This window comes from Pseudorasbora parva, chromosome 10 (genome assembly GCF_024679245.1).
Source record: "Pseudorasbora parva isolate DD20220531a chromosome 10, ASM2467924v1, whole genome shotgun sequence".
NCBI classification, from domain to species: Eukaryota; Metazoa; Chordata; class Actinopteri; order Cypriniformes; family Gobionidae; genus Pseudorasbora; species Pseudorasbora parva.
The window spans coordinates 15,096,310-15,112,537 of NC_090181.1; the positions used below are offsets into that span (position 1 = coordinate 15,096,310).

Below are 16,228 nucleotides of genomic sequence, written 5' to 3' on the forward strand. Positions count from 1 at the left end.
GTCAGGCGCATGCGCACCCTACCGGGAGAAGAGCCTGTACGGCCCATACAAGGACCTTCTGCTCTATCGACGTCAAGCCGACCCATACTCGAAAAAAAATTATATAGAGTATTTGTCACAGAAATACTCCATCAAACGTCCAGCATGTTTAGGATGGGAATCCAAGTCTTTAACAGTGCAAAAAGCTCAGTATGCATGAAACAGCATTTCACCCCCCCCCCCCCCAACATTTTGTAATCCCCCCCCCCCCCCCATAAATAATTACTATAGGTTACCCTTTATGTCTGTTTCTGTTTTACACATATTTAACTATTGGGATGTATAAAAAAGGGCTTATGTCTAAACCTTGTATCTCCACTGGTTCCTCAATCTGTCAGTCAAACTCATTACCCGCTTCTATCATGAATAAACTGTCACACACAGTTTGGACTGTCTTTTTGTTTGCAAGGGTAAATAAAGAACTGGTTGTTTGAATAAGTACAGTTTTCTTTACTCAAGAAACTCTCTCTATATAAAGGCTAATGTTTTATGTTGTTGAGGAGTGTAGAAGACTGTTTTAGTATAGCATTTGTCATTGAGTTATAGTAAATACTGTCTTAAATAGCCTGTAGCACTTTATCATTTATAACATGAGATTTTGTACAAATTACAGAAAAACTGAGCGCCCATATAGTGTAGTGATATTACTTTCGCCACCCAGGAATGGCAATTATGTAGTGATTGGTATTCAAGTCACCACAGACGTGATTTTTGGATCACACGTCACTTAAGGTGAGGTTATGAGTACATCAGATGACCACTTTCCCCCTCTCTTAGTTCAGGGCACCAGTCAAGGACTGGTGAAGTTTAAATGAAGTTCCAAACATAGGTTCGGGGCAGGCCTAAACATTCTGTCCTGTCAATCATCATTACGAGTGTACTATATAAGTAGCAGACACTGCTTCATCTGATTGACATTTGCACAGTATAGTCTTTTTTTTTTTTTTTTACTCGGAACTCAAGCCGAGTTTCAGCTTCGAGCCTCCTCCAAATACAGCAAGCCATGTTAGTTTACTATTAACCTTTAAGCCTGAATGGGCAGGTGAACTTGTGAGTATGGAAACACTCCCAAAGGGGAGCTGTTCAATCATTTGGAATTAAACTGGAAGGAGGGAGGTGGAGGGAGTCAGCTGAATATACCGGAAAGGGTTGTGAGATATCGTTAACTTGTTGAAGCTCTTCTGCATTATCAACACAAGGAAGACACAAGTGTAATAAAATACATTTGATTTAACAAAAGATAAACATGAATATCTAACACAACTACTAAATACATGAATGATAAAGGAATAAAGATCATAAGACAAATAAAATACTAGTTATTAAGTTTAGTGTTGCTATGGAGGAGTTGCATTTCCTTATGGAATGATAAACTGTTGTTTCTCTGAAACTAATAAGATGAAGAACCTTATTATGCATCAAGCTAATTAAACGGAAGATGATTTGTTATTAACTAGCATCAGCCATATTACCTCTACAATGTCAAAGTCTCTGGAAAGAGGTTTGGTGATATTTACGTTCCACGTGGTTGAGTGAGCAGTTTGATGGCCGTGATGTCTTCCACTTGTTTTGCTGGCTTACAGTGCAGTGGGGAAAGGATCCGGAATCCGTTTTAACAGCCTTGAGCATTAAGCTCTGTGGGATCGATGTTGATCTCCTAGAGCATTAAAGGGTCCTAACATCTGAAACATGCAGATGAGACCATCAAGTAGGTGCAGTAGGGCCTTAAAATCTGGAACATGCAGACGAAGAAGAAGTTTGGTCTTCTGCCTCTCATACACTCAGAACTTGGTCAATCCGCTTTTGTCTCTCTGGCATACACTCTAGAAAATGCTGGGTTGTTACAACTTCAATTTGGGTTAATACGGACGAACCCAACTGTTGGCTTAAAGTTTTAATCGAAAAATTTAACCCAATGATTTGGTTTGTCCATATTTTACCCAAATTTGGGTTAAAACAACCCAGCATTTTTTAGAGTGTAGAGACTTGGAACATGCTGCACCTGTTATTGTCTCGTTGGACAAAGACACTGAACATAGTGTTTGCTAATGTTTCTTTCCTCACAGACTGGAGGCTCAGAATGTGGCCGTATCAGTTGCTCCCTGACAAGCTGTAGACCCAGATCATGAAATCTGTCATGGAAAAGTCTCAGAACGGTGTATCTGTTATGTCTCGACCAATGGGAGATTCAGAACTTGGTTGATCTGTTCCTATCTAACCTTCAGAGGCTCGAGACGGAGTGTCTTTTGAAGGGGTATATTTCTTTCTTTCTGATGAGAAAATTACAGTAGCTGTGTTTACACTGTCTGGCCAAAGGTGGGCATGCTTGTGCATACCAAGGCCAGTCGCGTTTCCACTTTCACTTTTGGCGCTTGATTGGGCCTTGCTGGGGCTTTCTCTAAGCTAATGGCCAGGGTTTTTTGGCTGCCAAATACCTTGGGCCCAAGCAGCCCAGCTCGGGGTTGAGGATGGGTTATGAACACAGGCAAAGTTTATGTGAGTCTAAAGACAGTAGTGCCACAGATGATTTCATATACCAGCTAACATCAACATTTAAAATAATTTAGGGTGTCACAATCATGTATTATTGTATTTATCAGTATGTCTTGTATCTTTATACCGGACTGTCTGATATCCATATTTATCCCCGCATATAAAATAAAGAAACTCAGTGTTTTTCGGGAGCTTCCTCTTTTTCTCTGACTGAAAATATAACTCTATTGGGACTGGAGAGAGTGCTAAAGCTCCACAGGTCGTGAATTGTTGGAATATATTTTAAAGAAATTATAATTCTTTCTAAATGTGATGTAAACATACTGTCCTGTGACTATAAACAGAAACAGACACGACTAAGTACGTGTATCCTCTTTCTTTTGTGAAATAATGGTAAATACCACTTTATTTCTGTATATATGGGACTAATGTGCAATATTGACACAAATTAATTCATTATAATCAATGTATCACTTATTATTGTAAAACTGTGGTAAAAAACATCAACATTTTTAAGTAAACAACAAAAATGCCAACAAATGTCCGCTTTTATCATGTTCGTTTTGCGTTTTATCACTAGTTTCCAGATATTTATTTCTGTTTAGGTCTGATAACTTCCATTTTTCTGTGAAATGATGGGTTTATTGTTCCAGAGAGGCGTGTAACAAGAGGGTTTTAGGGAAACGCTGCAGTGTTTTAAAGGGGGGGTGAAACACTCAGTTTCAGTCAATCTCATGTCAATCTTGAGTACCTTTAGAGTAGTATTGCATCCTTCATATCTCCGAAAAGTCTTTAGTTTTATTATCTTTATAAAAGAAATATGGGCTGTACCGAGTCTTTCCGGAAAAAACCGAGCGCCTGGAGGCGTATCGTGTGGGCGGAGCTAAAGAATGACGAGCGCAAAACGGTGACGTCCTCAAGCATGGAGAAACTCATGGCTATCAATCTCAGCTAATAGATATATGATCCAGAATCACATTCGGAGGCTGAAATAAATTGAACAGGAGAAACAGCAACAGCAGGACGTCCGTCTCTGTGGTATGGACTGTATTTAGTGCCCTGTCAACATTTGTGTGTCTTTACTCGCAGTTTATGAGGACATGATTCGGTTTATGGACTATTGAATGCGACTAAACCTTAGCAGTAGCAAGCAAAACGGTTTTGCACGTCAGACTAGTGTAACGTTATACATAGAACAACAATTGAGTAACGTTAGCGCATTTGAATGACGAAGCACGCGATCGTGCCGTTTACTGATGTTTACTCACGAGACGATAAGCAACAGCACAGACATTTGAAGCAATTTTACTCACCGGCTGCTTCCAAAGCAGGACCGAACCTTTATCGCTGGGATTGCTCCACCAAATCATACCAAAGAAGTGTGTTTTTGACGAAGTCCTGTGGCAGCAGTGACTGTAGAGATCCACTTTGCGACGCGACTGAAGGGATGTTGTGAAGCTTCCCGTCATTTCTGCGTTCAAATCGGTTCAAATGCAAACTGCCTTCCCGGAATGCTGTGCTGAAGCATTAAAGTCACTTGATGTCACCCATGGCATGGGAATAAAGTGTTTATGGGCGTGCATTTCCTCTCTTGCTCCAGTCACACGTGCGCGCACACCCTTCCGGGAGAAGAGCCCGTACGGCCCATACAAGGACCTTCCGCTCTATTAACGTCAAGCTGAGCCATACTCGAAAAAAACTCTCAGAAACTTGTGAGAAACCATCAAACGTCCAACATTAGTTTTGAAACTTTGTCTATGTTTAGGATGGGAATCCAAGTCTTTAACAGTGTAAAAAGCTCAGTATGCATGAAACAGCATTTCACCCCCCCTTTAAGGTTTCCAAACATAGTTGTGAATTGATAGTTGTGAATTGATTGGTGTATCACTATGGTCTCTCTGTTTCATCCACTGCTGCTGCATCCAGAGGTCTTGAGGAATTGTTATGGCAGTCACAGGTCAAAAGGAATTGGCTTTGGAATTGGTCTTTATATGGGTTAAAGGCAGAAACTGCATGTGGACCAATGAGAAGTACTGTCCTTCCCGGGCTTGGTACCAGAGGTCTTTTTCTTGCCCTCTAAGTGGTGTCTGGCTGTTGTCCTAGCATCTTTATCAGATAGCGTTTGACAGTTTGTTTGTGTTAGTCCACCAAGTTCCAATCAAAATGTAGCAAACTGTTACGAACAGAGGGTAACCTGTCAAAAAGACCTTTGAATGTGCTATTCACCACAATAGCTTCAATAAACTTTTTAATTTTAATACCTTTATTACTTTATAATCTGCAAATTGATGAAAGCATAATACCATCTTTGTAATGGTTTTATGTAATCACTTTATGTAATCAATTATTATGTTATTACTTTGTAATGGTATAATGCTATTATGTAAATCGATGTAGACAAAACATGTATGTATACCGGTATCTGCATTCACTAGTCAAAAACTTAATTTGAGCTTGATTATTGATAGAATGTTAATAATATAATGACACACGCAATTGTCCGACCATATAAAGCCACAATATCAACTTTGACAACAGCAACATTAAAATGTTCAACTCTACAATCTCTCTGTCTCTCTTTCTCTAATCTTGCATAGACTTCTTGGTGGGTTGAAAGCTTGCTGGAAGTTGGTTGATTGCTTCGCTCACAGGCTCCATCATAAAAAAGGAAGACAGAAAATCAAGTCGTAAAATCAGCTCAGTTCAAACGGATTGTTTGACCCAGACGTGATATTAGGAATACCATCATGGCTAAACTATTCCAGCATTCTCCACCATAATACATTCAGAATCATATTTAGCAGTCTGAGAGAAATAATCGTGGCTACCATTATAACAAAACAACCATTGTATAATATTTAAATTATATTTTAATACATAAAATAGTTTAATATTACATTTTAAAGGTTGTGCCTACAAAGTCTTTAGGATTTTGTCAAATATATGATGCATATTGTATTTTATAGGCGATCACGTTGTCACATGAAGTATTAAAGAGCATTTCCCTGCTAAATGTTGCAATGCTTCATTCACACATCATGGTTCATTTGCATTACAAAACATGAATAATATTTGTAGGTTTTACACAACAGCTGAGCACAATAGCACGCAATAAAGCTGCCGTTGCATTCACAACAATAAAACGAGCAAGTGCGGTTATATCACTGCGATGTAAAAGGAATACTAATTATATCTCTGGCGTATAAATGTCATATCAGCTCACAAATGCGCAGCCAATCTTATTATCCACTCAAAGTCATGAGATTAGGGCAGATTTTTGATATGAAGTCCCTGGTGGAACTGACCCCTAAATCTGAGGTCTCCTTCAATGCAAAATATCAGGTTGTTCTCCAAGTTGGAAGGATTTAAAAAACCCGAAGCTGGCATATATGAGTTCTAAAACATAAAGAAACATCTGAGAATAGGATGACATTGATTATGGATGTAAGATTATGTTTTGAATACGACATTGTTTGGGACATTGGCTTCCCCTGCCAAAGGAAGTGCATTGGAAGCTTTACATATCTACAGTACCTTTGGTAGTCATTCATAGACACAGCTGGATTAAATTAATAAATAAATGTGTTGAAAACCTAGAAAAAATGCACATAGTTACAGAGTTAAGTCTGTTTCTTTTTCACAGTCATTTTCAATAGGAGCAGTGGGCCTGTTTGAACTGACATGCTGCTAAAGTGCATGAGGAGAGTTAAGAGGATTACTTTTGCAATTTTAGATTCAATGCATTACTCATAATCCTGGGGTTGACGGTGGCCAAATTGTCAGGGTCGAAGGGGGACCTCTGTGTGTGTGCCTGAAAGAGAGCGAGAGAGAGAGAGAGAGAGTGAGAAAGAGAGATGTGGTTTAAAGGGATAGTTAACCAAACATTTTAATGTTGAAAGAAGTTCCAATTACAGTGAATGGCAGCTGAGGCTCCAAAAAGGATGCAAAAACAATTTTGCACTATATATCAAGACTTCTGAAGTCAGTATAATAGCTTTGCTTGGCTGATATATTGATATTTTAGTTGTTTTATACTGATAATCTGTGGTTGAACTTGAGAATCAGATCAGTCTGATTTGTGAATGAATCGTTCAGACAGCTTTTGTGAAACCAAAAATATTTAAAATAATGATTCTTTCATAAAATGGACATCACTACTTTTCTCAGGAAAACTCCAAGAAGAGCAAGAGAGGTTGTCAGTATTTTCAGTGAATAACCATACGCTTCATTCATGTTCATATGGACTATGATCATTTTATGGTGCTTTTGGGTCCTATTTGAAGCTTCATTTATTGTAATTGGCTGGAAAAGAATAACCATGGCGAATAAATTGAGAGAGTGTTCATTTTTAGAGCCTTTATTTTTATCCCTTTAAGAGTCCAGTCACTTTATGTATAATGTCAAGGTGTTTTTGCCGAGTGCCCTTCGACATGAGAATTATCAATGATGACAGTAATGACAACAGTATTTACTGTCATCAAGAAACACTACAACACTAAAGTGTTGCTGGGGCCTCTATTATTGACCATTAAAACCTTCCACAAGAGTAAACAGAATAAGTTGCACAAATGTCCACCATTATTTTTTTAATAATTGCTTCTACTTGCCGTTGAATGCCATCCCAGGACATTTCAAAAACATTTTTCTGAACAGCACAGTGAGTTCTCACAAATGACTCAAATATTGTTTTAAGTCCTAATCATATTCACGATTAAGTTGGCACTTATGAGACACGCAGGTGAGCCACTACCATGTGGATTTAATTAAATTACACAATCAATGAATCAATCAGCCATCGCCATCTGTTTAAGGACAGATGGTGCTATAAATCAGAGATTGGTGGGAGTGCAGATGCTATGAATGATCTCAAGATTTAAGTATGTGCAAGACAATATATTTCCGGCAAGTGACTGTATGTAAACGGAAAAGCACACAATAGAGTTACGAAACCTTCTTTGGCCCTGTACCAAATTGCACCTTCATCCCTCCTCTGGCTCTGCACTGGTTCTGCCACATGGCCTGCTGGGTAATAGTCTGCCATAAAGTGCACACCTCAGCGGGCTCTGCAAAAGTGCATGTCGAGGGGGCAGTGACCACTCTTCTCAGGCCTTTCTGTTTTTTACAACTAAAGCAACATCACTGAACTGAACTGAACTTTTTAAACAATGTATTTTTTACAATTTCATATACAAAACAAAAGACACTTACATTTACAATAAATGGTCTGAAAGAGTGAATTTAAAAAAAAAAACCCAGTGAAAATTATTTTTAACATTAATGCTCTTTCATCTTTTATTTGTAAATACAGCATATTTACAACAGGCAAAATACATATAAATACAAAGTCTAATGTTTTCAAATGGAGAACATAAATAAATGTGAGGTGAGTCTATCAACTCCCCATAACCATAAGCATATAAAATAATTCATTTTAAACTACAGTTTTAAAGGTTTTATGTGTTTAATAGACTAAAAAGTGAATATTCTCTGGGATATGCAAACATTGTCAGAAAAATAAACAAAACTGCGAATACATCAATGCTATTAGAGAGTCCACCTCGTGTGGTATGTTATCAGAAGTATTAATAATGTTTGTGTTGGTCTATATTATAAAATACTAATGACAGAGCACTGTTTTCATCTCTGCGTTTACACGTCTCTCGCGGAGATATTCCTAATAATTCATTTTCACAGAGCTGTAATTAATTAGATGTTCATTTTATAAATGTTATATAGCAGACGTTAATATAATTTAAGGAGTTTTAAGTTACACACGGTGACTAGCCTAGCTTATGCTGGAGCAACAGGATGGCAAACCGTTGACAAGATAGCGCCATTTATCGGTGTATCCGATATTACAAAACCAATACCCGATTATGGGAAAATGCTTAAATATCGGGATAAAAATTTGGGAATCCGATATATCGGTTGATCACTAGTCTGAAGGGGTCCGATAATGCCCCAAGATGTAAAATAAGTCTCTGATGTCCCCAGAGTGTGTATGTGAAGTTGTAGCTTAAAATACCTCACAGGTATTTTTTTTATAGCATATTAAAACTGTTCCTTTTTAAGGGTGAGCAAAAACACGCCGTTTTTGTGTGTGTCCCGTTGAATGCAAATGAGCTGCTGCTCCCGGCCCCCTTTCAAGATGTTAGCAGCTCAGATTACCTTGGAATCTGTTTCTTTTATGGTTGCCAATTTAAGCCTTTTATGTTCAAACCGAGTCAGACAATGATGGAAATACTCAAGAAGAAGTGACAATGTGTAGAATGCAATGTTTCTAAATGGTTAGTGGATTAATTTATGTAACTGATGTGGAGTTAACTATCTTCAAGTCATTGATTAGCATACTCTGTCATGGTAATCTATAAATCGCACATGTGGGACCTGTTGTAAGATGCCTTCAGAGCCAGTGAATATATGCTGCATGAAGACAGAACATGTATAGTTTAGTTAAATTACGGTTATAACTTATGTTGTCATCTTGCTTTTCTGACATGCTATAGCATTTGTGTTCCATCCTTCGAATAAGATGATAAACCAAGATCCTTACTCTCTTTTGGCATTAAAAATCCTAGGATGTCCTTCAGAAAAGAGTAGGGGGGTGTAGGCATGGCCAAATTTGCCCATTGGCCTCTTTCCATCATGGCCTCCCAATCATCCCCATATACTGATTGGCTTCATCACTCGGTCTCCTCTCCACCAGTAAGCTGGTGTGTGGTGGGTGTATTTGTGCAGTTTTTTTGTTGTTTTTGTTTTGTTGAATTCATTTTCATTTTGGTTTTAGTTTGTATGTTTTTACCTCGTAATAGCAAGGCAACATTTCTTGTTTTTTTTTTAGTTTGTGTTTCCATCTAATATTTCTATTTATTTTGATTTACAGAAATATTTTGAGGTATAGTTTTAGATGTAGTTAATAATAATAACTGTTACATTGAAGCAAACTATTTTTTTTAAATAGACTTTTAAACTGAATACAATCAACATTATGACTAAGTAGCTTCCTCTCAGACTGAAGCAGGCTGAGGTATGTTTAACCCTGGTTGGGAATAACTGGCATAATATACTGCATATTCTGCAGCCTGACTGAAAGTACCCACCATATTAGCGCCAAAAATCGGCAGGACACCATGGCTCATTATTTTGAGATGCTGATTGAATCGTTAGAGGGGGCAGTTCAATGACTCAAGGAGGATGAGGTTTATCACTGTTGAGTCAGATAAGCTTACGGAGTGAAAATCAGACACTGCTGCCTGACAGATGACAAGGTGTCCATTTGCATTCTTCCCTGTTACTGAGCCTGCCAGATATATATTTCAATGACTAATAGTAAATGATGGACCACAGCTCAGTGAAATGAATGAATACAGAATCAATGAATCAGTTGATACAGGATGAATGAATCAGTCTTGCATGCTGAAACATTTATTTTACTTCGTATTGTAACGTGGTATTTTACAAATTGTGCGAACGTGGAATTTATGCGCATAACATTGTTAGCACATGGCGATCTGAGATTACTAGAGATCTTAAACAGAGTTATGTTGTTGTACTGTTTTTAAACCATAATTAGTGGTGCTTTGCTATTAGTATTGCTCTTATGTGAGCAATCCTGATTAAATCCTTAATCCCTAATCCTTAAAGGAGAACTTGTTATACCTTTGTGAGTACTCTAGAGAACTTTGCGAACTTTTGCCACATTTCAGGCTTCAAACATAAAGATATAAAACTGTAATTTGTTTTGAAGAATCAACAACAAGTGGGACACAATCATGAAGTGGAATGAAATTTATTGGATATTTCAAACTTTTTTAGTGCAGCAAACTCTCTCCAGAAGTTCAGTGAGGATCTCTGAATGATCCAATGTTGACCTAAACGACTAATGATGATAAATAGAATCCACCTGTGTGCAATCAAGTCTCCATATAAATGCACCTGCACTGTGATAGTTTCAGAGGTCTGTTTAAAGCGCAGAGAGCATCATGAAGAACAAGGAACACAGCAGGCAGGTCCGAGATACAAGCCGGATTTGGATACAAAAATATTTCCCAAGCTTTAAACATCCCAAGGAGCACTGTGCAAGCGATAATATTGAAATGGAAGGAGTATCAGACCAATGCAAATCTACAAAGACCTGGCCGTCCCTCTAAACTTTCAGCTCATACAAGGAGAAGACTGATCAGAGATGCAGCCAAGAGGCCCATGATCACTCTGGATGAAATGCAGAGATCTACAGCTGAGGTGGGAGACTCTGTCCATAGGACAACAATCAGTCGTATTCTGCACAAATCTGGCCTTTCTGAAAGAGTGGCAAGAAGAAAGCCTTTTCTTAAAGATATCCATGAAAAGTGTTGTTTAAAGTTTGCCACAAGCCACCTGGGAGACACACCAAACATGTGGAAGAAGGTGCTCTGGTCAGATGAAACCAAAATTGAACTTTTTGGCAATAATGCAAAACGTTATGTTTGGCGTAAAAGCAACACAGCTCATCACCCTGAACACACCATCCCCACTGTCAAACATGGTGGCGGCAGCATCATGGTTTGGGCCTGCTTTTCTTCACCAGGGACAGGAAAGATGGTTAAAATTGATGGGAAGATGGATGGAGCCAAATACAGGACCATTCTGGAAGAAAACCTGATGGAGTCTACAAAAGACCTAAGACTGGGACAGAGATTTGTCTTCCAACATGACAATGATCTAAAACATAAAGCAAAATCTACAATGTAATGGTTAAAAAATAAACCTATCCAGGTGTTAGAATGGCCAAGTCAAAGTCCAGACCTGAATCCAATCAAGAATCTGTGGAAAGAACTGAAAACTGCAGTTCACAAACGCTCTCCATCCAACCTCACTGAGCTCGAGCTGTTCTGCCAGGAGGAATGGGCAAAAATTTCAATCTCTTGATGTGCAAAACTGATAGTTACTGTAATCGCAGCAACAAAGTATTAACTTAGGGGGCCGAATAATTTTGCATGCCCAATTGTTCAGTTTTTGATTTGTTAAAAAAGTTTGAAATATCCAATAAATTTCGTTCCACTTCATGAATGTGTCCCACTTGTTGGTGATTCTTCACAAAAAATGACAGTTTTATATCTTTATGTTTGAAGCCTGAAATGTGGCAAAAGGTCACAAAGTTCAAGGGGGCTGAATACTTTCGCAAGGCACTGTATATGTATGTATAAATATAAATATAAATATAAATATATATATATTTAAAGCAACCGGATTGGTGCTTGCAACACGGTGCTGTTACAGTTAATGCCCAGAGCCCCCACTCGTTGCACATGAGAGAAAAAGCATCCTTCCACTTAAGAAGAGTTGTGTAGCCTACTTTTAAGCACTTTCTATTTTAATATTTCTTTACATAAATATTATCTTCTACTTAAAAAATATATAATTTCATTATAACTAATGACTCCGTGCTTTCTATATATCGGTTGCACGAGGGAAAAAAAGATCCCTTCCAGTTGTGCACTTTAAAGCACTTTTTATTTTTTATTATTAATAGCCTATGTCTCTTTACATATTTTTTTTATACTTAAAAACTATAATTTAGTTATTTTTATGACCCAACTAATTACTCATCCACACTTCCAATAGGTTGTACACACTTTTCTGAATCCATTACGGAGATATTACATTTTGATTTTGCATATTGTTTTTTAAACGGTCGTTCGGTAGCCCAGGTCATATGACCACTTTACAATATTTCAACAACATTATTTTGAAGCCAATGCTGTTTTCTTGAACAAAATAAAATATTTTAAGTTAAATGCCAAGTAAGACATAAAAAAGACGAGCAGCTAATATTGTGAAGATCAATATTTGCGTAGCCTGCCTGACACAGTATTTTCACAGATGTCACATCTCTCACAGACTACAGTATAGCCTATTTAAAATGGCATATATGCATCAGTTATATTCTCAGTTTAATTTACAGAGCAATACCTGCAAAGTGTTTAGGTTAACAATAGAAGAGACCAGGATTAGTGTGTATCACACTCACAAGACACACAACGGGTCGCGTGGCATCAGGATGGTTGCGCTCCATAGTGATGCCGGTCAGCCGTCTCGGCACAACCTTACTGTACATTACGATGAACTTGCACATTATGCACATTAAATTAAAGGCTTTTAGGAGATGAACCACACTAATTTCCCCCCGGCCTTTATTTGAGATGGGCCTTTATTTGTTTGTGCTGACCATGCCACTATCAGAGCCAGAGGCCCGGCGTTTAATTGACTACAGGCTTTTATTTGAGGAATGAAAGTATGTCTGTATTGGTGTGGCATGCTGGCATGCGTTAAGATGTCATTTATTAACATAATCTTCTCACTCTTAATTTTTTGTGTAAATGTAAACATCATATACATCGAAAGCATGACATCTTTCGCAGAAAACATGAGCTTACTGATGTGATCCAATTGGTTTGCCAATTTATTCCAAGTCAACTGTAACTCCTGGTCGTAGACTATTTATTTATTGTATATGCAGGGTTATGTTTCTACATTTTCCTTTTAAAGTTTAATGATGCAGCTTTCAAATATTTAGTAGTAAGCTCTGCTGTAACCTAGTGTCTATTTATGCTAAGTTAAGCAACTTGCACAAAAGTAGTGCTGCCGCACCCTGAATATTACTTAGAAGAGTGCATATTATTTGATTTGGGCAAGGAAGCAATAACTGGCAACCACCTTAGAAACCACCTAGCAATGGCCCAGAACCACCCAGGACACCAAAGCAATGCATCAACACCACTTAGAATACCGTTGCATCTGTATAGCATCACCCTGGCAACCACTCACCTAAGCACTGTCAGTGAGTTTTGCACAGTCATAGTTGAAATGGAAAGCAAATTGGCAAATTATTCATGGTCCACCAACTGGCAGAGCAGAATCTTTTTTACCACACACACCATCCATTAGCGTATTCTGTACATGAACAACCTGTTCTCCTCTAAATTGCCAAAAACATCAACGGTGAATACTCATGTGCATCACGCTTCCACATGCATCTTTGATTACTGATGTGTTTACACCATCTTGTTCCTCTTAATTCAGGTGTCATGTTTTCTTGTGTGTCTGTATTTTGCCATCAAGTGTTGAGTTGTATTTCATATCTTATGACTCAAAATCCCTGTTCGTCTCGCTGGCAGTGCTTTAGCCCCCATCTCCCATGTACTGGCAGCCTCATTAGAGAGAGGAAGCCTTAGTGTAATGAGAGAGCATGAATGCAGGTCGCTCTGTGTCAGCTGTGACTTCCACCTCTAAACAAAAAACAGACGCACAAAAAAAACAAAAAAAACAAGCTTTGACTGCCAGGATGTTGTGCGCTGAAGAAAAGACAAAACTAGGCCATCTGTGCTTGAGCTGCAATCACTGCCATTTTATTAACTGTAAACGCTCATGCCTATCCTCATTCCTCAGTCTCATTCTCTCTCTCTCTCTTTCTCTTGCAGGAGTTATGGTCAGTAAGGAGGCAGGCCGCTGCACTCTGTCAAGCTCAGAGTCTGACTCAGAGTCCGGCGGGCCTTCGCTGGAACGGAGCGGAGCAGACGCGGTACGCAAGCGAAACAAAGCCCTTCAGGTCCGCTTTAAAGACATCTGTGAGGCGCAGAATGAGGCCGCCCACCGAGGTGCCAAGGCAAGGTCCGTTTCCTGCAAGGTCATCCACCGGAGGTACATGACAATGCCGGCACGCCGTTCCATCCCGAATGTCACCAAGAGCACAGGTGTGCAAACCTCACCCGACTTGAAAAAGCGCTACCAGACATTCCCCTTCGAGCGCAAGAAGGGAAACGTCATTAAACACACCGCTCTGGTGGAAAACTACCCGGATCAAAACAACGGCTTTCTGAGCGACGTGAAGGGTGGGGAGCGAGCCGCAAGGTGCGACGGGCGGGTGCAGCAGACCCGAGTGTTGCTCCACACTACTCCGCAGTGCAGCGATGCAAAGGACTTATGTGCTGGGCCAGACTGCTCAGATGGAAAACTCTGCCCTGATCCATCAGATACGGTTTTGGATCAGTCGGATTCAAGGAGAGACACCAACGTCCCAGGGAGTGGGGCCAAGCACAAAGGATTACCGAGTGAGAGCGAGGCAGGGGCAGGCCTGCAGCCCAACTGTGCCTCCTCGACTAAGCTGACTCAACCTCTGCAGGTCAGGGGTGACTGTTCAAAGATTTCCGGCCCTATTGCGTGGACATCTTTGACACAAGTTGAATGCCTGGAGAGTCCTTCAGGGAGCTGCAAACGCAAAAAAGACACAGCGCAGCTGAACGGATTGCAAGCGCAGTCTCAGGCTTTGCCTCATTCGGCGAGCTGTGTTTCCCATGCCCACGTACAGGCCCACTGTCACATTAGCCAAAAGTCGGGAACCGCAGACAACAGGCAGGGCACACGGGGGCAGATGATTGCTCTCCCTGGGGCTGATGGAAATGTGAAAGCCAGGCTTCAAGCCATGGAGGCTCTGATCAGCTCCAGTCAAGAAACTATCAAAGTGCTGCTGGGGGTCATTCAGGAACTGGAAAGAGGAGAAGCACAACGAGAGGGGTGAGTCAGTCTTTATGTTACACTATTAATATTATATGAGCATATATATTACATGAGAAGTATATATACTATACTAATCATCAACTGTATTTGCGAAGTTTCTGTCAAGACCACTATCGTGAAATATTAGCATTATAGTTTGGATTGGCGGTATGGTTTTGTTCTGGGTAAGAACTCCCTGCGCATCCATGCAGCCTAGCATGAATAAGAGCAGGGAGTGTAGCAATAACCCCCCTTAAAGGGGGGGTGAAACACTCAGTTTCAGTCAATCTCATGTCAATCTTGAGTACCTATAGAGTAGTATTGCATCCTTCATATCTCCGAAAAGTCTTTAGTTTTATCATATTTATAAAAGAAATATAGGCTGTACCGAGTCTTTCCGGAAAAAACCGAGCGCCTGGAGGCGTATCGTGTGGGCGGAGCTAAAGAATGACAAGCGCGCAAAGCGGTGACGTCCTCAAGCGTGGAGAAACCCATCTATCTCAGCTAATACAGATAATGATCCACAATCAAATCTGAGGGAGAAATAAATTGAACAGGAGAAACGGCAACAGCAGGACGTCCGTCTCTGTGGTATGTAAGTTACTGTATTTAATGGCCTCTCCACATTTCTGTGTGTTTACTCGCAGTGTATGAGGACATGATTCGGTTTATGGACTATTGTATGCGACTAGACCTTAGAAGTAGCAAGCATACTGTAACGTTATACACAGAACAACAATGGAGTAACCGTTAGCGCATTTGAATGACGAAGCACGCGATCGTGTCGTTTACTGATGTTTACTCATGCGACGGTAGCCAATAGCAGAGACATTTGAAGCAGTTTAAGTTAACTCACCGTCGAAGCTTTATCGCTGGGACCGCTCCGTCAGAAACACACTTCTTTGGTCTGATTTGGTGAAGTTCTGTGACAGCAGTGGCGTGTAAATCCATTTTGAGACGCAACTGGAACGATGTTGTGAAGCTTCCCGTCATTTCTGCGTTCAAATCGGTTCAAATGCAGCGCTGCCTTCCCGGAATGCTGTGCTGAAGAGTTGAAGTCGCTCGACGTCACCCATAGGAATAAAGTGGAGCGCGGCGCCGTTCACGGACGACTGGATCTGCAGCTGAGAGACTGTTTACAGCGTGCTCTAGTCACGCGCGC

The 16,228-nt window shown here is 39.9% G+C and overlaps 1 protein-coding gene across 3 annotated transcripts in view; it reads left to right on the top strand.

Moving 5' to 3' along the window:
- insyn2ab (inhibitory synaptic factor 2Ab) overlaps positions 1–16,228 on the top strand; it is an 83,369-nt gene that overhangs the window by 9,785 nt on the left and 57,356 nt on the right. For all 3 annotated transcript variants that reach the window (XR_010908018.1, XR_010908019.1, XM_067455283.1), the window contains exon 2: positions 13,992–15,084. Coding sequence is in view for 1 of the 3 variants with exons in the window: in XM_067455283.1 (XP_067311384.1) it covers positions 13,997–15,084 (1,088 nt within the window). In the remaining 2 variants the exon portion in view is untranslated. The remainder of the gene's footprint in view (positions 1–13,991; positions 15,085–16,228) is intronic.